Source organism: Gymnoscopelus braueri (assembly GCF_963280865.1).
Source record: "Gymnoscopelus braueri genome assembly, chromosome: 22".
Taxonomy (NCBI): domain Eukaryota; kingdom Metazoa; phylum Chordata; class Actinopteri; order Myctophiformes; family Myctophidae; genus Gymnoscopelus; species Gymnoscopelus braueri.
In genome coordinates, this window is record NC_137624.1 from 40,787,180 (window position 1) to 40,812,438 (window position 25,259).

General features: G+C 41.2%; 2 protein-coding genes across 3 annotated transcripts; both read left to right on the forward strand.

Annotated features, from left to right (window-relative positions):
* The first annotated feature begins 5,517 nt into the window (after positions 1–5,517).
* Positions 5,518–25,104, forward strand: LOC308078140 (uncharacterized protein). Of its 2 annotated transcripts, XR_013932498.1 has the most exons (4): positions 5,518–5,580; positions 8,515–8,631; positions 8,937–9,462; positions 24,896–25,104. XR_013932498.1 is itself a non-coding variant. In XM_080419255.1 (3 exons), exons 1-3 carry the CDS (start codon positions 5,535–5,537, stop codon positions 9,167–9,169), a joined length of 396 nt encoding a protein of 131 aa, XP_080275381.1. In that variant the 5' UTR covers positions 5,518–5,534; the 3' UTR covers positions 9,170–9,704. The 2 variants fall into 2 exon arrangements, 1 of the variants encoding a protein (XP_080275381.1); XM_080419255.1 differs by lacking the exon at positions 24,896–25,104 and having other exon boundaries at positions 8,937–9,704.
* LOC308079023 (E3 SUMO-protein ligase ZBED1-like) lies at positions 12,531–14,767 on the forward strand (the record flags this gene model as incomplete). The annotated part of the gene is made up of 2 exons (XM_080420360.1): positions 12,531–13,995; positions 14,304–14,767. The coding sequence occupies 2 exons, from the start codon at positions 12,531–12,533 to the stop codon at positions 14,765–14,767; spliced, it is 1,929 nt and encodes a 642-aa protein (XP_080276486.1).
* Positions 25,105–25,259: the final 155 nt, after the last annotated feature.

Sequence of the window (25,259 nt, forward strand, 5' to 3'; positions counted from 1 at the left end):
TTTTCATGCCTTTTATACTCTGGTTTTAACAAGAAACATGGACACTGCCATGCTCAACTAAAACGTTTTCAGACTTATCAGGATGAGAATACAAAGTGACCTAACCTACATGGCATTGAATGAGAGCAGGGTGGAGAGCAACTGTGGTTCAACAAGACCCATATTTAAATAAGAGAAGGCAATTTATCCTGTGAAAGCAAACAGGCAGGTCCTCGAGCACCCCCAAAATAATCATATTTGAACTGGGAACCCCCAGTGTGCCCTGACAAACATTTAGAATAGGAGTTGAGGCATTACATTTTGTTTGACTCGGTTCCACAGATGAATATTGTGAAAATAGCTAAATATCTACAAGCTCATTCCTCACGTTGCGAGGGCGTTGTTTTTGATTGATAAAAAATGTTATTAGGCAAAAAATGTAAAACAGCACATTTACATTTAAAATACTTTGTCTAAAAGGTCCGTTCATAAAAGTCCTTGCGGTCTTGTTTCCAATGAGGTCCTTGATATTCAATTCATAGACATAGACAATTGTCTATGAAGCTTGTAAATCGGCTATTTCTTATATTATTTGACAATTTGACCAATGTTTGACCAGTTCTTATATTATAGTTTGTTGATTAATTTTGATGCAGTATTGTTGTTTTTTTCCTTGTTTTTTTTCTTGTTTTTTTTCTTGTTTTTTATAGGTATTTTTCAATTTACTATCATCTGGGGACCCCCACAAAATGATGTGGGTCGGGAATCCCGACCCACAGGTTGAGAACCACTGAACTACAATAGGGTTTAACTAGTGTTAATATTTACACTGTGGATGAATTCTGGACCAGTCAGCATGTTGAAGCAAATAGAGTTGGACACACTTTATATTTTCAATATACAACTTTAACCACTTGATTCCCTATAAGAGAGCCGATCTACAAGCTCACATGTTTTGAGCCTGTACATATATCCTTCTAAAGAAAATAGAATATCGTGGAAAAGTTCATTTTCTATTATATTATTTTATAAAGTTCAACCTCACGACCTCTTTTTTTATTATGTGTTGAAATTTTTTGGAAACATATAATTTAAGCAACAGATAAGTTAAACAATATAGACCCAGTCTAGTAAAATGTACATACTTCATATAATTACAAATATGAAGCCCTAATAAAAGCCTGTCAACGGAACCTACTGTAGCAAGTTCACACTTTTGAGTGTTACTTGCATAGTCTAAATGTAAAACACACTTCACACCCACATTATGTCTGAGAAACGTTTATAATTCCTTCTTTCCTTCTGCTGCATGTTTTTAACTGCTGACAACTTATTTAGCTATTTTCATGCCTTTTATACTCTGGTTTTAACACGAAACATGGACACTGCCATGCTCAACTAAAACGTTTTCAGACTTATCAGGATGAGAATACAAAGTGACCTAACCTACATCGTATTGAATGAGAGCAGGGTGGAGAGCAACTGTGGTTCAGCAAGACTCATATTTAAATAAGAGAAGGGCAATTTCTCCTGTGAAAGCAAACAGGCAGGAGCTCGAGCACTGGTTGGGCTCCTATGTGTGCACCTGATGGAGGCCCTGCATGCTACACAGGTTATATGTTAAGTGGCGTACCCACCATAGAGGCAAGGCAGGCAGCCGCCTGCCCAACTAAAATAGAAAATAAAGTAAAAGACTGACTGAGAAACAGGCAGTGAAAAAAAATCCAAATAGAAAACGGGCCGTCGGGCCGTTAGCCCGCCAGACAGCCAATACACTATCCATTCAGCAGAGCGACCCTCGCCTATAGTGATGCAAATGTCTTGGGGGTGCCAGGGGTGGGGGTCTGGGCCATCACCTGTACTCACCTGGCATAAAAGGGTCTCTGAGAGCAGCTTGAGCCATTCATTACCATTCATTACTAAACTACAACATGAAGAGACCACCGCTGAAGAAGAGATTCATCCAGAGGACACTACCTTTCACCACCGCTGCCAAGACAAGTCCAGGCGGCGCCAGGACCAGCGCATTACATATATTGATTATACTTGCATATTGTTTTTATTAGCGTTTTTCAGTTTTATAGTCAGTGTACACTTTCGCGGGGGAACCAAGTTAACAACAACACTACGTAGTGTTGTTGTTGACTTGGTTCCCCCGCGATTTTTCCCCGAGATTCCCCCCCCCCCCCCGTCGGAGGGAGGGGGGGGGGGGGAGAAAAAAATCTCGCCTGCCCTAAATGTAATTCCTGGGAACGCCACTGTGGTGTAATGTTGTGGTGTATCTTGAAGACCAGGCCCATAGCAAGTTGCTGTACTCTGTCCTCAACCCTAAGCCATCCAATCCTAGCAAAATGAGAAGGGGTTAGATGGGTTTTGTGATTGAGGCCAAGAAGTAGCCTTACAAGTTTGTTTTGGGATGTTTGGAGCCTTGTTTTTAAGGCCTTGGAGGTGTTGTGATACCATGAAGTGCATGCATAATCATAATGACCTTGAATGAGGGCCCCTGGAAGACTCTGCAGAGTATTCTTACTGACTAGACGATCAATCCTCCACACATAATGTTGTTTGGTTGACATTTTTGATCACTTTTTCTGCGTTTTTGTTACCAGAGAGGTTTGCCTCCAACATGGAGCCCAGGTAGGTAATTTCATCCTTTCTTTTGATGACATCATCCCCCACTTTGATCGTGAAACTCTCTGCCTTGCTAAGGTTAGGACTGGACCCAAAGAGGATGGATTCAGTTCTACCCAGGTGTAATGAAAGTTTGTTGTCAGAGAGCCAGATGCAGATCTTGTTGAGTTCAGAGCTGAGAGTTTTCTCAACCTGCAGCCTGTCCCTGTCCGAGACTAGCAGGGCCGAGTCATCTGCAAACAGGAACAGTTTGCAGTCGCAGGCTGAAAACATATCATTCACATATATCAGGAACAGTATATCTGTGTGCTACACAGGTTACAGGTTAAACTGCATGCTACACAGGTTACAGGTTAACTCATTCAGTGCCTGACTTATTTCTGGCAGTTTGGCCAGAGCCAAAATTCATTGTAAAAAAAAAAGTGCTTAGGATACAGCCTTTTTCAGTAAGAAGTTAAACAAGAAGTGAATGGAGCAGAACATTTTCAGATCATGATATCTTGGGTTCTGAACATTTTTTTCAAAAAAAAAGAAGAAAAAATATATATATTATTATTATATATATACATTTGTTTGGACGTCTTAGACGTCCAGTGGCACAGGGCTTATGATACAACGGACGTCTTAGACGTCGAGTGGCACTTAAACTGCATGCTACAGGGACTAGGGAGTCACTCTTAATGTTGACAAATAAATTAGTGCTGAATTATCAGATGTCATGAAAGCTGTGAAGGAGCTGTGACAAACACACTGCTCCACTTCACCATTCTGATGGCTTTCACACAGAACATTGTTCTCACGCATGTTGAAGTTATGTGTGAAGTCAGGGGTTTTTACTTCTCCAAAACTGCAGAGAGCTGGCTGACCATTTCAGTGACAATGTCTGGGTTGTGAGCTGAACAGAATTTTAAAGTTCTATGCAAGGCCACAATGCACGCGCCATTCACGTTCCTGTATGACAGAATGGAAAGCATTCTAAAAAATAAGAATATACAGTAGGGGGTCCCTCTTCATCTTTCTATCAGCAAAGGGGTCCTTGGCCGAAAACCTTGAAGACCCCTGATCTACATAAAAGTGGAAATACGTCATCCAGGCGCACAAACCTATCCATATCCACCACTTTTTTTAGTTCTTATTTCAACTCAAAACAAAACACGGTAATGGCGGCAGCAGGAGAAGAACGAGCTGAGTCTGATCAGCAGCTGAATCAGCCTGACAAACCTCCAAGAACACCCCATGGCCTTATCTGAAGTACATGTTATGAAAAACGCACACACAGACGTACAAAAACATACATTTTCAAATAACTACATCGCTTATAAGGTTCTATAAATTAATTGTGAAAACATTACAGCAATGCATTACAGTATAATATATATATATATATATATATATATATATATATATATATATATATATATATATATATATACATATATATATATACATATATAAATGTAAAATATGTGTACTTCTATACTTCTACTCTTATGAGTACTTGCAATTAGGTATTTTAAAAGCATGTACTTTTCAATACTTAAGTATATTTGAAAGCAATTACTTTTCTACTTTTACGCGAGTAAAATGTTGTAGTGAAGTAAATTTGTCTATTGAATCCATTGAACTGTGTAGGCTTAGGATACTTAAACTGAGCCCTATATGAGCCTCTTTCACTGTTTATTTAGTGTGGGGGAGCGTCCAACACACCACCAACATGGCACACAACTAAACAACAAAAAATGGGATTGGTCTTCAAAATTGTAAATCAAATTTGCCCGAAATGCCCCGTATACCCGCATATCTGTCTAAACGTTAGTGACACCCACAGTCACAAAACTAGAGGGAGCGCAACAATCTGGTACCACGTACCCACCCATATAACAAACATGGGCAAATTCTCACTACCTTCTACAGCACTGCCACCCAGGTTTGGAATAGTCTAACTAACCCCATCCCTCAAAAAATGCTGTTAGCTGGGCTCACCTTTCCTGAGGCCAAAAGAGGAGGTAGTACCATTTTCCCGTTAGACAGACGACCCCCCCCCCCCCCCCCCCCACCCACATTTTGTGTATATATGTTATATTTTTCCTGCATTTTTTCTTTGTTTGTACATACATGTAGTGTTATTTTTTCTGTATTTTTGTATTGATATTTGACCTGTTTGGTTGCTACTATATATGTCTATGAATTGAATACCAAGGACCCCAATGGAAACGAGACCGCAAGGACTTTTTTGGACAGACCTTTTAGTCAAAATATTATAAATGTAATTGTGCTGTTTACATTTTTTTGCCTAATAAAATATTCAATCAATCAATGGCTAGTGCAACTAGCAACAGCTCAGCTAACAACACTGCAGAGCTCAAGGCCCTGATGACCCTAGATAGGAGAGTGTGGAGGGCAGCCATTCAGGAGTCCCGAAAACCATACTCTCGCATCGGATTGATGTTCGGATACCATAACTAAATATTGATTAAAGAAAAGTTGCTCCTTGGTTTCTGCAGCCAATGATAGGGCCAAATATTATTATAAAGTATTAAAATATGTTAATAATGATTCATAGACATGGCTTCATAGACAGATTGTAACTAAGATTTCTCATGTACGATATAATCCTGTCCAGTGGATAGTGCCCCCCCCCCCACACACACACTCACACAAACAACTGATGTCTGAACGCGCACACACACACACACACACACACACACACACACACACACACACACACACACACACACACACACACACACACACACACACACACACACACACACACACACACACACACACACACACACACACACACACACACACACACACACACACACACACACACCCCAGCCACACCCCCTTTACAAACCCCTTTAGTAAAAGCTGTTAACGCTGCTGTTCAATGAGTCATTTGAACCTCTGTGTCCAACACCATGCATCTGATCATACTCATCCTTGGCCTCGTGCTCTTCCCACATGGTAAGTATTTACTAATGCTTTTTGTTGTCTGCTATCTGCCTTTCACAACATGCAAATAATAATAATAATATTAATATTAATATTAATAAATAATCTACATTAATAATATACAGTCATTTCACTGTGACAGTAAAATCCCCTCACACTGTAAATTGCCACTGTCATTCACATGCATAGCCTTCACAGACTTTAGCATATAAAATCTGGAGTGATACTCAAGTTAATATTATATAATAGATTATATACATACTAACAACTTAATATTATAGTAGATTCAGAGATGGGGACTCGAGTTAGGGACTCGGATTTGAGTCGCACTCGAGTCGCCAAAAACGAGACTCTTGACTCGACTCTGACTCGCCCCTCAAAGACTTGAGACTTGACTCGACTCGAGCCTCAAAGACTCGTGGACAATCTTTATTTTATGTTTTTTTTTTGGACAAATAAATGAATGAAATGCCCAAAAAACTTCCACTCCCCTGTCCCCCCCCGCAAAGAAACCTCCGCTCCAGTGCGCGCTGCGCGGAGCCGGCTTCAGTCAAGCTGCTTCGTGCTGCTCATTAACTAAAACATGGAGAGGCGAGCGCAACAGCTGCTATGTGTGTGGCCGCCGCGGCCTTTCATCATAAAGTTTAAATATAAAAACTTCGAAATTAAACAAATATGTTTAGCTCAGAATCAGCTATATAACCTCAGTTATCTTGGCATATGCTTACATTTTTTATAAGATGGTCGGATCATCTGTGACAGCACGTTTAGGAAACATCGGATTTTCATTTCGTTAAACCCAGCTGGGTGAATATTCAACACTTCACCACGGTAAACGCTACGCTCATGTAATGTTCACTGCATTAAAAGCTGTGGTTCTCAAACCTTTTCAGGCCGTGACCCCCCAAAAGAATCATATTTGAACTGGGGATCCACATTTAGTTTGACTCGGTTCCACAGATAAATATTGTGAAAATAGCAGATCTACAAGCTTGCGAGGCATTGTGAGCTCCGTTGTGGTCCCGACCCACAGGTTGAGTCCGTTTTTTGGTGCGCAACACAGCCCTCGTTTAAGTGAATTGCTTTCACCTGCTCTGCTGTTGGACTGCTGTGCGGAGTGTGCGCAACAGGGCATATCTCCGCCAAGCCAGGGTGACCTACCCAGGCCCATGAAATTCATATGCAGGTATAGTAGCCAATTAGAATGAAATCTGCAAAAACTGACTCATATACTGATACAGAACCATATTGGCTATATATTATCGCTGTCGGGTGGAAATCTTGTATGTTCCTTTTTTATTATTATTTAAAAACAATTTAAAATCGTGAAAATAGCCAATCTACAAGCTGTAATTATTAATAATTAAGAAATACTATATTTTAAAGAGTGAAAAATCAACTAAAGTCATTATTAGTGCAAGTTCAATCACATTTCATTTGAATGAAAATAAATTGTGGGGAAAATACATAAAATCTCTAATCTGTGAATCTAATGTGATTTATTATGACCTGTGTATACTTTTACATCTATGCCTTTGTGTGTGTGTGTGTGTGTGTGTGTGTGTGTGTGTGTGTGTGTGTGTGTGTGTGTGTGTGTGTGTGTGTGTGTGTGTGTGTGTGTGTGTGTGTGTGTGTGTGTGTGTGTGTGTGATAGCTGCGCTATAAGACGCAAAGGAGCCTAAATGAATGTATCCTACTATTTTGATAAACATTCATTCTGTGCATTTCTCATTTCGGGTTGGGTTTGTGGACCATAATAACTGTATTTCAGCCTTAGGCTACCTCATATAAATACATAATTAAATACATTAAGAATAGAATCCCCCCCCCCCCCCAATTTTTGTTTTTGTTTTAAGACTTTAAAAAGCCTCGAGACTTGACTCGGACTCGACCCTCAAAGACTTGACTCGGACTCGACTCAACCCTCAAAGACTTGAGACTTGACTCGACTCGAGCCTCAAAGACTTGAGACTTGACTCGGACTCGACTCGACTCAACCCTCAAAGACTTGAGACTTGACTCGACTCAACCCTCAAAGACTTGAGACTTGACTCGGACTCGAGCTCAGAGACTCGTGGACATCTCTGAGTAGATTATATACATAACAAGTAAAAATTACAGTATATTATATACCTACTAACAACTGATACTCAAGTTAATATTATAATAGATTATATACCTACTAACAAGTTAATATTATAGTACATTATATACACACTAACAAGTTAATATTATAGTAGATTATAAACATACTAACAAGTTAATATTATAGTAGATTATATACCTACTAACAAGTTAATATTATAGTAGATTCTATACATACTAACAAGTTAATATTATAGTAGATTATATACCTACTAACAAGTTAATATTATAGTAGATTATACCTACTAACAAGTTAATATTTTAGTAGATTATATTCCTACTAACAACTTAATATTATAATAGATTATATACCTACTAACACGTTAATATTATAGTAGATTATATAGACCAATTATTTGTTTACTAACATTGAGACTGGATGCACAGGTGATTGTTTCATGCAATCAATTCTCAACCTGTTGTTTTCGGGTGTTTTGGGGTGTTTTGGGGTACCCAACCCCCTCTTGTGTGTTGGCTAGTGAGGCGCGTCCTAGCGAGACCTGACAGAATGGGTTTCATTTGCAACCAGTATGACGCTTGCAACCAGTGTGACGTTGTCTGTTAAGGGGTCTATACCTACTAACATCTGCCCAAGCTATCACTTTGATATCTGCGAGTGTCAATCTACCTTAAATAAACTATATATATATATATTATTACCCAGATTTACACTGCTCATTAAAGTGTTTGAATTATAAATGTTTATTTGGTAAACAAACGAATAGGTGTGTTGGAATGTGTGTAAAGTTTACATTAGTTTTCAGTTTTAACCTGTTTGATATTGTCTACCTGTTGTCTTAGCCTCTGCCTTGAAGTGCTATAAGTGTGACGAAAATAACCCCGACTGCACCAAGACTGAAGAATGTGGTATGGGTCTCGACGGCGTTACCAAGCGGGATCGTTGCGTGGCGATGACAGGTAATATACTTTGCTGCTGCTTCAGACAACTGCCTCTCCTTTTTACACAAACATTTCACATTCCTCAGCTCAGATTTTTCTAGACTTTTAAAGTCACCACTGATTTTCAGATAACATTGCTGAATGATGAAAATATGTTGTATTTCCCAGTGAATTACAAAGTAGTGAAAGTGTTTACAGCTGGTTCAGAGAGTAATGTGTGTGTGTGTGTGTGTGTGTGTGTGTGTGTGTGTGTGTGTGTGTGTGTGTGTGTGTGTGTGTGTGTGTGTGTGTGTGTGTGTGTGTGTGTGTGTGTGTGTGTGTAGTCCTTACTGTACCCATTAAGGCCTGCATGACAGGTCCCGAGTGTATGGTGGCGGCAGCCTTTAGTAAGAAGTCGGGAGAGAAATCGAGCTGCTGTACCAGTAACTTGTGCAACGGAGGCTCCATCATTGACGACATCGTCTCCTTCTTCTCCCTCTTCTCTGGAGCCTCCATCTCTGCAGTGAGCCTCTTGGTCCTGGCAGCACCACTGGTCTGTGTCGCTCTGTTCAACTGAAGGATTCTCTCTGCTCCAGTTTGACTCTTACATCTTGTATGATGTCTAAGTGCTATCCACTGCTCATCATCTAGTCTAGCTTTAATCAGGGGTCGGCAACCTTTTTGACACAAAGTGACACGTTTTATTTTATTGATAAGTCAGTGTGCCATATCAACATTAAGTTTAATTATGACACCACATATATTTTTTATAACAGATTTTGATTTCCCATAATACATAACCTTATTTGTTTTCTTCTTCTTTTGAAACATTTTCTTTCACATCAGGAGGACATTGTAATGACCAACCCAGTCAGAGTTTAGAGTTTGAATGAATGTAGAATTATGTGCAAGGGACTTAATTTAATTGACTAATTATTTTTATATATTTTATTTTAAAAGAAATCTCTCACACTTATGCCAGTGTGCCAGTGATCACCCTCCCCTGTGCCAATAAGGTTCCCCCCCAGCTGATCCACTCCCCAAATCATCCTCATTGATTTACCACTGCTTGTTATTCTTATTTTATTATAATAAACCTTAAGTGTGTGCAGCATCCATTCATTTGTAGTATTATTATTATTATTATTATTATTGTTATTTTTACAACCCAGTCATAACAATAAAGTGTTGTCATTGAACCTTATTATGCATTTTGATGACCGTCATCAAATTACCGGAGACTCCACCGGTCATCAAATGATTGGTTTAGAAATGCGACAAAAACTAAAAACTCTCCATGAATTCAAGGCTTCAGTGGGTGTGTAACTGATAGAAAATAAGTCAGTTTGTTTGGGTGAACTACTCGTTTGCATGGAGTCCATTCCACAGAACTGCTGCCGAGTATGAACACGTTAAAACCAGGGAAAGCATCTGTGTCATTTTAGATTTTAGCTATAATAGCAACATAAGTTTTTCAGAAAACTCTTAGGATTTAGAACAGTGAATGGAGGACATCACTCCTTTTCATGGTGGAAGGTGGAGCTTCCATGCGTGCGTGAGAGAGACTATTGATTAAATATAAATCAATTGTATCCCTATTCTAGAGCAAACATTCAGCGAAAATAGCCGACCTACAAGCTCACCACCTGATACGTTGTGAGCTTGTAGATCGGCTATTTCTACAGATAAATAGCCTGGGGGACAGTGGCGGACGCAGGATCTCTTTATGAGTAAGGCCAGGCAAATACATGGTAGGCCCCCAGCCCCCGCCCCCCCCAGCCAGTGAGAATTGCAGTGTACATAAAGTGCGCTCGTAAAGGTTTCTTTTAGGAGCGCTTTGTGATGCACCGTGCAGTCAAATCCGTGGTGTCAATAAATTCCACTGCCCGCTCTTTGATAAGTCCAGTCCTCCTCCATCCTCCATGAATCGAATACAAACTGCAACTAGTTCCCGTTTGGAAAGATCTTTATACTCATCCGCGAGTAGGCCTATTGCAAAATATTGTCCGCTGAAGTTCAGCCTTTATTTTACCAAGCAGGACTGATGCTGCTCCTCAAGCAGCTTGTCCTGAATGCGGTTTAGGCGGTCGCGGTGGCTGCCGTTCGTTTAGGCGTCCTAGCGTGAGTTTGCTCTGGACAAACAATTTTTTTTACGCTGGTGCCATTGCTGTCTCTTTGCTGTCTCAAGAATCAAAAATGAAGAGAACGAGGCCAGGACAGAGGACATGTGTGTGGTGTTTATATTGTGTGCTTATGTCATGACGTAGAAAACCGGTTCTGTAAATGAGGGACACAGACAGACACATTTCACACTCAAGTGTGAAAAGGGATTCTGAGAATACACATTGGCTCAAAAGACCCCAACATCCTCCAGACACGCAGGATGTAGAGAGAGAATGGATGTGTATTACGTTGTTTGTCAGCCTTAAGTATAGGGGGCGATATTCATAGTAAATACACAAAAAGCTGTCTGGCGGAGGGAAGGCACAGTGTATTCTAGGTAAGGCACGTGCCTTACTTGGCGTACCGTGCGTCCGCCCCTGCTGGGGGACCCCTGTCAACTGTGTAGGGTTTAAGTGGTTCATGAGAGATTGGTCTGTTGAGCTACTGTACTTCTGTCTCCACTAGATGGCAGCAGAGACTTTTTTATGACAGGTTGTAGCAATGCATACAGTAGAAACATTGAATGCAGCTACAGTATAGCTGTTAGGAACCAGCAGAGATCAGAGTAGATCTCCTTCATAGCTGTAATAAATAAAACAAACTCATGGGGAAAAGGTGACATTCTACAATGTATTCAATAGTAAATCTGTAAATAGTTATATCTATTCAAAAATAAACAATAAGCAAACAATTAATATAATAGTAGTAATGTGTACACTCTCATGGAGTCTTCACTGAATGATACATTGAACTAACAGGTAGCATGAGATGTGTCCTTCACTTCCATTACTACACAGTCTAGTTTAAGACATCTCCATCCCTCATGGGAAAAAAAAGAAAAAGACCCATGTTTTCCTGTAGTGTAGGAGTTACAGTGTAACCACTTAAGACCTGTATACGTCTGTATAGTCTATACAGTATAGAATCTATACTGTATATACTATACAGACGTAACAGGTCTTAAGTGCTATAGATGGTGCCTGTTGTTGTAGTTGTGCAGCATCTTACATTCAAATGATCTATCTTATGATGATCAGCTCATTTTGGCAGCCAGTCAGGAACGTCTGTCTGTCTGTCTGTCTGTCTGTCTGTCTGTCCGTCTGACAGACACAGTAATGTGATCAATCAAATAAGCCAAAGGCTTCAGTTATAAACAGTGACCATAAATGGGGAGACACCAAACATAACCACACAATGTGAGGCAAGAAGTCCAAAGTCAATGTTCTTTTATTCAACCAAAAGCAGGGCAGTGGAATGGGACAGGGGCGTTAGGAAGGGAATGCATCAATCCAATGTCCAATGGGGGGAGGAAGGGGGGTCTTTCAGAGCCGTCCAGTGTTAAAAGCCATTAAAACTGTAAGATGCAGTCAATTACTTGTGCATCTACTTCCCTTACCTGTGTGTGTGTGTGTGTGTGTGTGTGTGTGTGTGTGTGTGTGTGTGTGTGTGTGTGTGTGTGTGTGTGTGTGTGTGTGTGTGTGTGTGTGTGTGTGTGTGTGTGTGTGTTAGGGCATTCACCAAAAAGTCGACTTCGACTTGAGTCGACTTAATTAACACAAGTCGACTCCCACCTGGTGAAGTCGAAAGTTTTTTTTTTTTTTTTTTTTCCATGTGTGTGTGGGTGGTGGGTGCGGACTGCAAACCCGGTCTCTGATTGGTTTACCCTGATAGTGTATCCTACATTTAACCAATAATCACTTCATGTTTAAAATCAAGGGGCGGTACTTAGCGCGGTGGAGGGAAAATGAACAGAAGCCGACAACAACAATGCAGACATGGCGGATAGAGAGGATTCAGCTACGCAGAAAAACAAACACAGTCACAGATCATCTGTGTGGAAGTACTTCACTCTAGATGATGAAGAACGTACAGTGACCTGTACACTATGCAAGAAGTGCTACAAGTACAACAAGAATACGAACGTTATGCTCGGCCATCTGAAAACGCATCCAGTTAACCTGAATAATGACGGGAGTGGTGGGAGTGCGAGTGGTCCAGTGCAGAAGGTCATGAGCAACTACACAAAAAAGCATCTAACAGATCAGAAAAAACAGCACATCACGGGTTTGCTCGTTAATTTCATCGTCAAAGACGTGCGACCTTTGGCTGCAGTGCAAGGGGCAGGCTTCAAAGAAATACTGAAATATTTTGAACCGGACTACACAGTCCCGAGCCACACAACACTGTGGAATAATATCAACCGGCAGTGTGACGCCCTAAAAAAGAGCATCAAGGAGGAGATGAAAGGCAGGAGCGTGTCGCTAACAACTGACTTATGGACATCCCCAACCATGGAGCCTTACATCACAATTACTGCTCATTATATTACAGACGGGTGGAACATGAAAGCCAGAGTCCTGACTACCTCTCTCATGACGGAGCGACACACAGCTGTCAACATCTCAGCTCGCCTGGATGCAACAATGAAAGAGTGGGGCCTACAGGCGTTTTGTACGGTGCACGACAATGCCTCAAACATGAACCTGGCCTTGGAAATGTGCGAGATGTCCCCACAAGACCTAGGATGCACCGGGCACACTCTTCAGTTGGCAATAAAAGCTGGATTAGTCCTACCTGAAATCACCAAGTCCGTCAATGCAGCCAGACGCATTGTAAGTCATTTTCGCCACTCATGCGTGGCAAGTGGTGCTCTGAAGAAAAAACAGTCTGACCTGAACGTGACCAAAAAAAATAAACTCCAAAATGACTGTGCGGTTCGGTGGAATTCCACTTTCATGATGCTGGAGCGCTTGCACGAGCAAAGAATCCCTGTGCAGGCTGTTCTGGCAGATGAAACAGTCACAAAGCCAAGTGTTCTGAAGACCCTCACCATGCGAGCGTCACATTGGGAGCTCATAGAGCAACTTATTCCTGTGTTAGCTCCCCTGGCAAAGGCTACCAAAGTGATGTGTGGCGAGTTGCACGTTGGCCTGTCTTTCATCTATCCCGTGATTTTAAACGTCATCAACACCACCCTCGGTGTCCAGGAGTCGGACTTGGGTGCGATCCGCTCCTTCAAAACCACTGTGAAAAAACAGCTGCAAACGCGCTTCAAACTAGAGTCTGAAGGCCTGGCAGAGTCTATTCCCATCATCACCTGTCTGCTAGACCCCCGCTTCAAACATCTGCTGTTCCTCCCATCCAGCACGAGAGATGATGCCCACGACCACCTGCACAAGCTGCTGCGAGAGGAGACAGACCCACCCCAGCCTCCCCAGGCGCCTGCCACAGCTGCTACAGGTAACGTTAGGCCTACAGTCCAGTCTATTAATCATTTTGTCAAGTGAAATTACTTATTTTGTCACAATAGCCTACATCACTAGATACAGCTGCTTTCGTAGCTATCCAGGTTATTGTTAATTTATTATACAAAAAAATCATTAGTTTTCATTTTTATATTTATTTCGTAAAACTATAATTACCTTGGTGGCTATTGAAATGTAGGTCTGATCTTTTATACAATTTGGCTGTAATTATTACCTAATTATTCTTGCGTATATGTGGTTGTTTGTGAAGAAACTGATCAGTGTTATTAATTGCCATTGCAGCTGAAAATGATGACGGCGAAGATGATGATGATGATGATGACATCCAAGCTGAGGACGTTGGTGCTGCGCCGGGCCCGGTGATGAAGAAATCCAGACTGGAAAGTGACTTTGAGGAACTTTTTGGACCACACTATGAAAGCGGGAAGAAAGAGGGTCGCTCCACTCCAGCCGAGGAGCTGCGGGATTATTTCGCAACACCTCACATTCCCACCATGGAGAACCCACTTAAATGGTGGGCCCGGAACCAGGACCAGTTCCCTAGATTAGCCAAACTGGCTCATCGATACTTGGCTGTGCCAGCTACCAGCACCCCCAGCGAGAGGGTGTTCTCTCTGGCCGGGAATACCATCACCCGACAGCGGGCAAGCCTTCATCCTGAACATGTTGATACCCTCATCTTCCTCCATGAAAACCAGGAGCGCAAGGCCAAGACTGTGAAAGAGGATGACAGCGACGAAGAATAGGATTACTGGTGCTATTGACAGTGGACTTTAATACCATTGGAATATTATTTAACGTTTTATTGGGATTACTTGATTCTCGTTTTATTTCTAAAGGATATCTGGGTGAGTTTTGAATTATATTATTTATTTGTATAAGTTGAAGTTGTCTTCTGAGAGTTGACCATGGGCAGCGCATTTTGAAAAAGCTTTAATGTTTGGTTTGGCTACATTTCGTTTATTATTTTATTATAACTCACGCTGACTTATTTTGGGGTGTGCAATTAAACCCTTCAATTTGGTTTATCAATGTCTGAAAGATGCGCTAAACTGGTGTTATTGTAAAGCCAAGCTGACGTTTATTTTGGGGTTTTAAACCTTGGATTTTCGATTACATTTCACAATGGAAAGTATCTCTAACTGGCTTATTCTTATTCTATTCATTAGCCTATTGTAAAGGCAAGCTGTTGTTTTTGGGTGTGAATTTTCGGATTCTGATTATTATTATTTCAGTCAGTGTACTGTGTTTTGATTCTGAGCTGTTAATGGTAAAAAAAAAAAAGAGAGAAAAGAAATACAATGAAAACGCACATGATTGTATGTTGTGAAAGTGAAGACACAGATATATTTTTCAATACAAGTAAAGTTGCTCAATTTGGACAGCAGTGTGTCAGTGTGGTTTCTCCTTATATGGCGCTGGTTTCCTTTTTGCTTGATATTGTTTGACGAAACGATCAATAGTACACATGAAAGAAGACCCTTCACATCTAATAGAGAATTTTATATTTTAAGAATCGGTTCAGAATTGAATGAGTACGGCTATAGTTAAATGTGAACCTCTTTCTGCTATAAATATGCATGGACCATTCTGAGCGCCCCTCGGCTGCGACGTACATTTTTTTGTACCGAATGAACCGAATTAAAGTATGAAACCCAACATAAAAAGGGGGGGGGGGAAACGAACCCAATCCGCCCAGAACCGCGAAAAAAACGAACCCAATCCGCCCAGAACCGCAAAAAAAAATCGCGCGCGCGGAGGATGTGTCCCGTGTCGACTCGACTTCAACTTTACTGTGAGTCTAGTCGACTTGAATAAATCTGAGGTCGTTAATGCCCTAGTGTGTGTGTGTGTGTGTGTGTGTGTGTGTGTGTGTGTGTGTGTGTGTGTGTGTGTGTGTGTGTGTGTGTGTGTGTGTGTGTCTCTCCAACAGTGGCCTTTAAATAGGGAGAGCCTCCCAGCCCAGCACCAATAGCAGCCTGTGATAGAGTAATTAGTGTGGTTGCCCTAACAGGGCAACCAGACTATAGTACTCTACCTACTTTATTTATTCTAAACTTTATTTTGTCGCGCTACTCCTCCCACAGTTTTTTTTCCCAATTTCGTGCCATATATCAAAATCACCGGCTTCATCGGGAATCACAGGCTTGTACTTTGCTAAGACATTGGTTACATAGTTTAATTGATATTGATTTATTAGTGCATTAAATTTCCCCATCCACTTTAATGGGAAAATAAAAAAACTCAAATTCAAGTATTTTTTTCCTCAGAAACCCTAAGGGCTAGAGTTACAAGACTTGGAGGGGAGGTTCATAATTTAGTGCAAAATTATTTTAAAAATAATTATATCATTCGGCCACATGGTGGCGCTATAAAAGCCCACTTTACGTTTTGGCCTATAACTCTTGAACCGTAGGTCATGACCCTAGATTCCTTGGGTCAGGCCATGCCCATTTGCGTCTGGATAGATTTTCCGCCATTTTTAATTTTCTTCAAAACACTCTTTTAGCTCATTTTCCCACATATTTTGTCCAAAAAATCGGTACACATGATCTCTGGACCCATGCGATAAACACCTCCAAGCGGAATTTTGATAGTCCATACCGTACGTCCGTAATTGGCTTCCAAATTTAGTGGGAGGGGCCTGTTTTACAAAAAACGCCAAAAATCACGAACAGAACGTCCGGTCCATCCCAAATTTGAATCACATGTCAATGGTGGTTCACTCAACGAATTCCCATAAGCATTTCCACTTTGATCCATAGGGGGCGCCACAAATGCGCAAAATGTAACCGCTTGATGCAAAAAACATGATTTTTGGGGGGATCAATCCTCTCAAAATGACGTCAAGTCATCTCAGGAGTGAAGTGACAACGTAATTGCCCCATCACATTTATGGTAGGGGCCTATTTCTTTAGTGGGAGGGGCCTATTTCCTAAAATCAAAACCGCACATATCACGAGCGCGGGATCCGATCGGACCGAATTCGAATGGCACGTCGCGCTGCCTCCTACGGTATTCCTCCCGCCGTATTCCTCGCGCCCCGGCGGCCGCGACCAGCGTCGGCGCAACCACACTTTGCAATTTCCCAGAATTGCGACGTGTCTAGTTAGCTCATGCCCTGCACCTGTACAACTCACAAGTCCAATTGGAGTCCTCAATGCCTGACCTGCTGACACTCACACTGTCACTATAGACTGGCTTCCAAAGCACTGCAACTCAAAATGAAATAATAAAGAAAAGCATGCATGCACACACAATCTAAAGGAATCAACACAAAGCCAGCTGTAATACAAATGAATAAGCTGTCTGTCAGCATGACACACACACACACACACACACACACACACACACACACACACACACACACACACACACACACACACACACACACACACACACACACACACACACACACACACACACACACACACACACACACACACACACACACACACACACACACAGCTTTTATACCAATAACGTTGGTTCTAGAACTGGTTCCACTCTAGATTCTTAATTGGAACCTTGGTGCTTTCCACCAATGTAAAGCAGAACCATTGTAATTGGGGCAGGAGTCCCCAGTTGCCCCAGGTTCGATTCCAGGCCTGGCCAGCAATGTGTCGAGTATGACACCCACCGGTCAAAGTGTCCATTTAACGGGGGAAGGTAGGGGAGGTAGTACCATTTTCCCGTTAGACAGACGACCCCCCCCCCCCCCCTTTGCTTTGACTCTCATCCCCCCCCCCCTCCACATTGTTTGTACATATAGTGATTTTTTATTTTATTTTTGTGTTGTTATTGAACTTTTTGGTGCTGCTATATATGACTATGAATTGAATACCAAGGACCTCAATGGAAACAAGACCGCAAGGACTTTTTTGGACGGACCTTTTAGTCAAAATGTTATTAACTGTACTTGTGCTGTTTTTACATTTATGCCTAATTAAAATGTTGTTGTGAGCCCAGCCATTCCTATGCCTGGAGTCAGAGATGTGGTCGCTCGCCTGAGAGGCAACGGAGGTCATCACCCACCAGAAGGGGGACATCCGTCAGCTAGCCAGGTCTCCCGCCCCAGCGTGGCGAAAAAGAAAGAAAGAAGCACCGAAAGTGCTGCACCAGGGAACTTCACACGAGCAACCTGCTCCACCACGAAACCCACCAGGCCAGTGGGATGATCGTCAATTCAACAAACACAGCCTGCTAACCCACCACTGCTGCCTGTTCATGTACAGACACATGTGGTCAACCCACAGCCTGTGCAACTAGCTCAGGCTCAGTATGGGCCCCCCTCAACCAACCTATCCTGACGCTTTGAATGAATGAAGCAGTTCAGAACATCATACATGACAAAACACAAATGAAAAGACAGGCTGATTAACTTTCATTTTACGGATTCAATCAGTGTTAAAGGGATCATACTCCACTTCATCTTATTCCATGTGAAGATCAGGTCAGGGGAGGCCCGCTTATGGAACCCCATACTGAAACAGTATGGAGGTTCGGGGTCAAATCCCACGGTGTTGAGGGTTAAGAAAGAAACCATAAAAAAATGTATGCCTTTTGCTTAGAGCTAAATATATGTTTTCATGCATTTCACAATAGGGTGAGAAAGAGGAAGTGACACTGGCAGGTAGAGAACATGGTTAGACATTCTGCCAGCGAAAGGCTGCTTTGAACAGGAGGTAAGCAGGAAGTCCCTTAACCACAGCTATAGTGTTTCTTTCCATGCAAAAGTCACAATGCATGGTGTCTGAACTCTAAAAAGTAATAGAGTAAAATGTATCTGTAGTTTATACCTCATTGCAACATATCTCTTAAGGTATTGTATTGCCAAATGAGGCATTTGCATCCCTCCTGACCAGACAGTATAAAAGACGCAGCGCCCAAAGGTTCGGGCTCCCTCTTCTTGCCGATCCGACATACATCTTTCCCTGACAGGAGGATTTGGATTATTTTGCATTTTTTTGTAATACTTTGTGATATCTATCTCAGAAGTGCTTGCATTTTCCTGAGCGTTCAGCTCACCCCTCTTTCCTATCAGTTGTATTTTCATCCTTTATAAAATAATAAAAGCCCTGTTTATAGGGAACAAAAAACGGGATTTGTCACCGCTCCATTCTTGATCAAAAGCCATCTGAGGTTTACCATCGCTTGATTACAGCAGTTGGGTGAGTCTTGAATGTGTTTTCTATAGATTGCACAGCCAAGTGTATTGTAGTTTTGTCTGTAAGTCCCACATCACACTCCTGGGTGTCCAGGGCTGTCAGCAGAGCCTGAGAGAGGTGTGCTGGCAGGGACGCTAGAGTCAAACAGAGGTTGAGTGGGGTGACAGAGGCTGAACCAAGGCCTGAGCACTGATCACTTAGCGTGGTCTGTGTTGTGTGGTGTACCGTCATCAGCGGGGAACGGGGGATGTGTGTGAGGAGGATGCACACATTTCACCGGTGCAAGAAACAATAAAAATAAAGTGTGTGACAGACGGGTTCTGTTTGCTTCCATGTGTAAAGCCTCTCTATACTATACCCAAGGAACACTCAGTCTATAAACTACATGTCAGGAGTAGAATATAGAGACGGTTGGTGGTTGGTAGAGTGTTGCTTCTTGGTTATACTGTAATTCTGACCCACATTCCTTTAACAAATATTCAATCAATATTCAATCAATCAGTCAATGGCAGTTACAGTATTATTTTTTAAATTATGATTTTTCGCTTGCGTTTTGCCTTTGTTTGTATCGCATATAATGTATTTATAGTGACGTGCCCACTTTGGTTCCCAGTTCAGGGCATGAAACACGTATCTTTTTGGTTCCAGTTCCTACTTTTAGGGTTCTGAACCATTTCATTTTCAGGAAACACTCTTTAAATTAGGCGGGGAAAAAGAACGGAACCGGTTCAACCCCGGGTGGAAAAGGGGCCAGAGAACTGGGTCCTTTAACAGGCTGCAGGAGCCCAAAATGTCAGTGCTCTTCTGACTCAGAAATGAAGACAGTATCTGAGCCCAGCTCAGCTCAGTTAAACCTAACCCTATATGCTCAACGGCTTTGGATGCTGTCACTGAATGGGACATTATCACGTTTAATCAGACTATTGATTGGTCCAAGTAGGTGAGATACTGACCTACCCACGGGGCTCAGTAGGTGTTTTGTCATTATTCTGTGGGTTGATGAAAGTTGGGGCAAACGCTCTATCAGTACATAACTGGGATGGCGCTGAGTCGGCTGAAGCGAACTTTGCAACGTTCGGCTCGGACACTCGCTCACTTTAGTTCGCTCGGTGGTGCTTCTCGTGGCTCAAGTTTGCTTGAGACGGCGCGCCTCCTTCGAGGTAAAAGATAAATTATGAAAAAAGTGTTATGCTGCATAACCCTTTTTTCATAATTTATCTTTTTTTCATTCATATTAAACTATTGGCTTATTCTCTCAATTTGAATTAGCGATCTATAAGATGAAAATGCATGAATTGTTTTTGTATTATTGTTTGATGTGCATAACTTATGCACATCAAACAATAATACAAAAATGATTTATGGTAGGCCTACTTAAAATCCTGATGATTGCACTTGCGGGACCAGTTTGTCCAATGTAAAACTCAAGTCACTTCCTGACTTGTCTTAAAATACAAGTCAAATAGGAGGCTGGCCAGACTGATCAGCCGAACGTAGTGAATCAGGCTAGATCCCAGGCTAGAGATTTCAGTTCCTTTTAATTTTTTTCTGCTCGAAAGCTCTAGTCAAAAGATTTATGGTTTGTCAGAAAGTGTCTTTCCAAGTTCCTTTTCTTCACTATCACTGCATAGTTGTTGCTATTCATTTTACCAAAAAGTATTAGTTGTAACTATGTATATACTTTTGTCTCATGACGTCTGTTCCCAAACTCATTCTACTGATGTCTTGTCTCATTAGTTGTGGTTGAAAAATACTAGTAGCTTTATTGAACAGGTAACACACCTGTACCATTGATATGCTGCCAGGGTCAATCCATGTGTTAATCAGTGGTGGACAGTAACGGAGTAAATGTACTTAAGTACTGTACTTAAGTACAAATTCTAAGTATCTGTACTTTACTTGAGTATTAGATCTTGTTGATACTTATTACTCTTACTTGAGTACATTTCCAAGACAAATATTTTACTTTTACTCAAGTACATTTCAAGGAAGGCTGTAAAGTACTGATTACTTTTAGGTTGGCTGTTTCTTTTTTCTCCCCTTAAATGTGATTGGCCACACTTCTGCTCTCACCCTAGCCGTGTTTCTGGCTTCCCCCTCCGCTCGCCTTTTTGTTACATCTTGTATGCGTGTATAGGAGTAAAAGTATTTAGTCTGGTTCCTCAGTCATTTTTATTTTCGTTTGTATACAGTAGGTGTTTCTACGTATAACGTAGTGGTTCTACAAGCGACTACATCAGTGCATGCAGTGCTTTCTTTTTCTGTTCTTTTTCGATCTTCCAATCCTACATTCTCTTAAAATCAGCATGAGGTTCCTTTTTGTTATTAGCGCGGTAGTTCCTGGCCAAACAGGAAACCGTTGCGGTAGTTCCTGGCCAAACAGGAAACCAGTGCATTTCCGCCTCCGTTTTCCGGCCAGATGACGTCATTTTCCCGGGAAAATCCCCCCCGACAACGTTCAATAGAAAATATATAAATAAAAGGCTTCCGGGGGTGAAATTCATGGAGTGGGTGTTGTGAAACTTTTGCCACTCACAAAAGATATACAATTTAACTTTAGTTTTGTTGAAAACGTTACCTAGTATTACTTTAATTCAAAATAACGTATACAATTGGGGTGGTTATATGTTGTCTCCCTGCTCTTCTATTGAGACATTTAGACCGTGTCAAAGGTCATGTCTCACCTAGACACAGGATCTGACATGAATTTTGACCAGATGTGTTAGTATAGGAAATCAAAGGTTGTTTGTGTGGAGACCAAGCAAGTCGACTTGTCTCTGTGCCATCTTGTTTGACAGGGCGAAGTTCGCCGCTGTGCATGTCGGCGTCATCTTGTTTTGACAGGGGGAAGTTAACGGTTGTGCGTGTGGGTACATATGAAACATGAGAGCAGAAGTTGTGGTCACAAAGAAGGCTGTCATGTTTAGCACTGAGAAATGACCTAACCACATGCCTTTCAAACAACACCTGCCTCTCTGCAACCACGTTACAAGTTACACACACATCAACCAAGTTTTAACCCCATAATCAGTTGGAAACATTGTAGCCTACTTGCAATAAAATACTTTTTTTGCTGTAAGTGAAAACAGTGTGTGCGATCACCATTCTTTCCTGCTGCCTGCTCCTACGCACCTGTCCCAGTAGGTGTGCAAAAGGACCTTTAATTTCAAGTCATACAATTTGATTAATTGCTGATGATGAAACCATAACTGGCATAAATACTTTGCAGATTACAGGGAGAGAGTTTGAATGACAGAAATCTGTTCACAATAACACACAGTATCCGAGTGGGTACATCATGCATCCTGTGCATGTTACAAAGCATCACACAATAGTCATCCAACCGACACATTTCCTGTGGGTGCTCGGGCTCTCCGGCACCCACAGGATTGCCGCCAATGTTTGCAGGTCTCTGCACAAACATACACTGAACAGAGAGAATGTTCTGTTTCCATGTCAACTGTATGCATGCAGAATGAGCATGTAAGGTATTGTGTCATATCACCAGATGTTGCTTCTGATCTGGTGAAAAAATATGTGTAATCACTGTAATCAAAACGCCCTTCATGACAGTTACTCTAATGTAAAACTAATGTATCGGTATTTAACACAGAGGACATCATTGCCACTGCTGACGGGACAGTGCTCGAGGTAGTCAAGGACTTCAAACGACTTTTACTTTTAGTTGTACTTTAAGTATTTTTAAAAGCATGTACTTTTGAATACTTAAGTATATTTAAAAGCAATTACTTTTTTACTCTTACTTGAGTAACATTTTGACTAGCTACTTTTAAATGAAGTGGAGTAAATTTGACCAGTAGTATCTGTGCTCTTACTCAAGTACTGGGGTTGAGTCCTTCGTCCACCTCTGGTGTTAATTCACACTGCCCCACTCATTTTCTTGGGGTTCACATTCAAACCAGCAAACCTGAGCATGGTTGGACGGTGGACAATATGAATGCATGTTTTTGTCAGGGTTTTCAAATTGCTCCACAACGGACGAGCTAAACTCGTTTTCTGTTTGTCAAGATACTGTAGTTTCAAGAGTTGTGGTTTCCGTTAAGGTGAACAAGTATTCAATGTTGATGAGAAAGTCTTAGACCATGCATAGGTGTGATGTAAGGTAAGCAAGAGGAACAATTAATCAAAACATTATCAATAAAATGTTTTTATAGTGGGGAAAAAGGACCGATCAACAAGCTGACAACACGCCGCGATGTGACATATTCATAATACAGTGAAGATCTTTTAGATAACATGTGTAAATAAATATAAATGTTGCATGATTATCTCTTTCTCGATCAGGATGTGGTTTATCTGTAACTTCACAGATGACATTCTGACAGGAGGCTGATGTCATCAACTCTTATATTAAAGGAAAAGTCTGTTATAATCCTGACATTTTCACTTTAACCCTATTTTTCCATCCAAGTCTGTAGACTTGGATGTATTAGACCATACAGACAACGTGAGACAACAGAGACATGAAAACCAAAAAAAGTTAATATTATAATAAATTATATACTTACTAATCTGCCCAAGCTATCACTTAGATATCTGCGAGTGTCTTCCTTCTACCTTAAATGTACCTTAAATAAACTAGATATATATTTCGTACCCAGATTTACACTGCTCATTAAAGTTTTTGAATTATAAATGTTTGTTTGGTAAACAAACAAATAGGTGTGTTTTGGAATGTGCGTAAAGTTTACATTAGTTTTCCATTTTAACCTGTGTGATATTGTCTACCTGTTATCTTAGCCTCTGCCTTGAAGTGCTATAAGTGTGACAAAGATAACACCGACTGCACCAAGACTGAAGTATGTGGTACGGATCCCGTCAGCAAGACCATGATGGATCGTTGCACGGCGATAACAAGTAATATATCCTTATTTCTTCAGACAACTGCCTCTCCTTTTTAAACAAACATTTCACATTCCTCAGCTCAGAAAAATGCTCCATGATTTTTCTAGACTTTTAAGACCACCACAGATTTTCATTGCTGAATGATATTCAGCTAAATTAAATATATTGTATTTCACAGTGAATTAAAAAGTAGTGAAAGTGTTTCCAGCTGGTATGGTACAGAGAGTGGTGTGTGTGTGTGTGTGTGTGTGTGTGTGTGTGTGTGTGTGTGTGTGTGTGTGTGTGTGTGTGTGTGTGTGTGTGTGTGTGTGTGTGTGTGTGTGTGTGTGTGTGTGTGTGTGTGTGTGTGGTCTTGCCACATATAGCAGGTGGTAATGCACATGGTAAGGGCTGCAGTAGAGAGGAAATGTGTATTGTTGTGGCGGCAGTGTCGGGCGGGACTTGCTGTGACAGTAACTTGTGCAACGGAGCCTCCACCTCTGCAGTGAGCCTCTTGGTCCTGGCAGCACCACTGGTCTGTGTCGCTCTGTTCAACTGAAGGATTCTCTCTGCTCCAGTTTGACTCTTACATCTTGTATGATGTCTAAGTGCTATCCACTGCTCATCATCATAGTCTAGCTTTAACAGGGGTCGGCAACCTTTTAGACACAAAGTACCACCTTTTATTTTATTGATAGGTCAGTGTGCCATATCAACATTAAGATTTATTATGACAACATCAAAATAAAAATATTTCCAACAAATTTAGATTTCCCATAATACATAACCTTTTTTTTCTTCTTCTTTTGAAATATTTTCTTTCACATCAGGAGGACATTGTAATGACCATTAGACCAAAAGCCCACCTACCTCCCAGACTCCCTCCTCAGTCAGAGTTTAGAGTTTGAATGAATGTAGAATTATGTGCAGGATGTAATTTGCATACAGATGTGAGGGGACTTAATTGAATTGACTAATTACATATTTTATTTTAAAAGAAAAATCCTCTCTCTCACACTTATGTCAGTATGCTAGTGATAGGGATCCCCTGTGCCAATGTTGGCACCGTGCCTAAGGTCGCCTACCTATCATTGATTTACGCAGCATCCATTCATTTGTGGTATTATTATTATTATTATTATTGTTATTTTTACAACCCAGTCATAACAATAAATTGTTGTCATTATACCTTATTATGCATTTTGATGACCAGGTTATCAGCCAT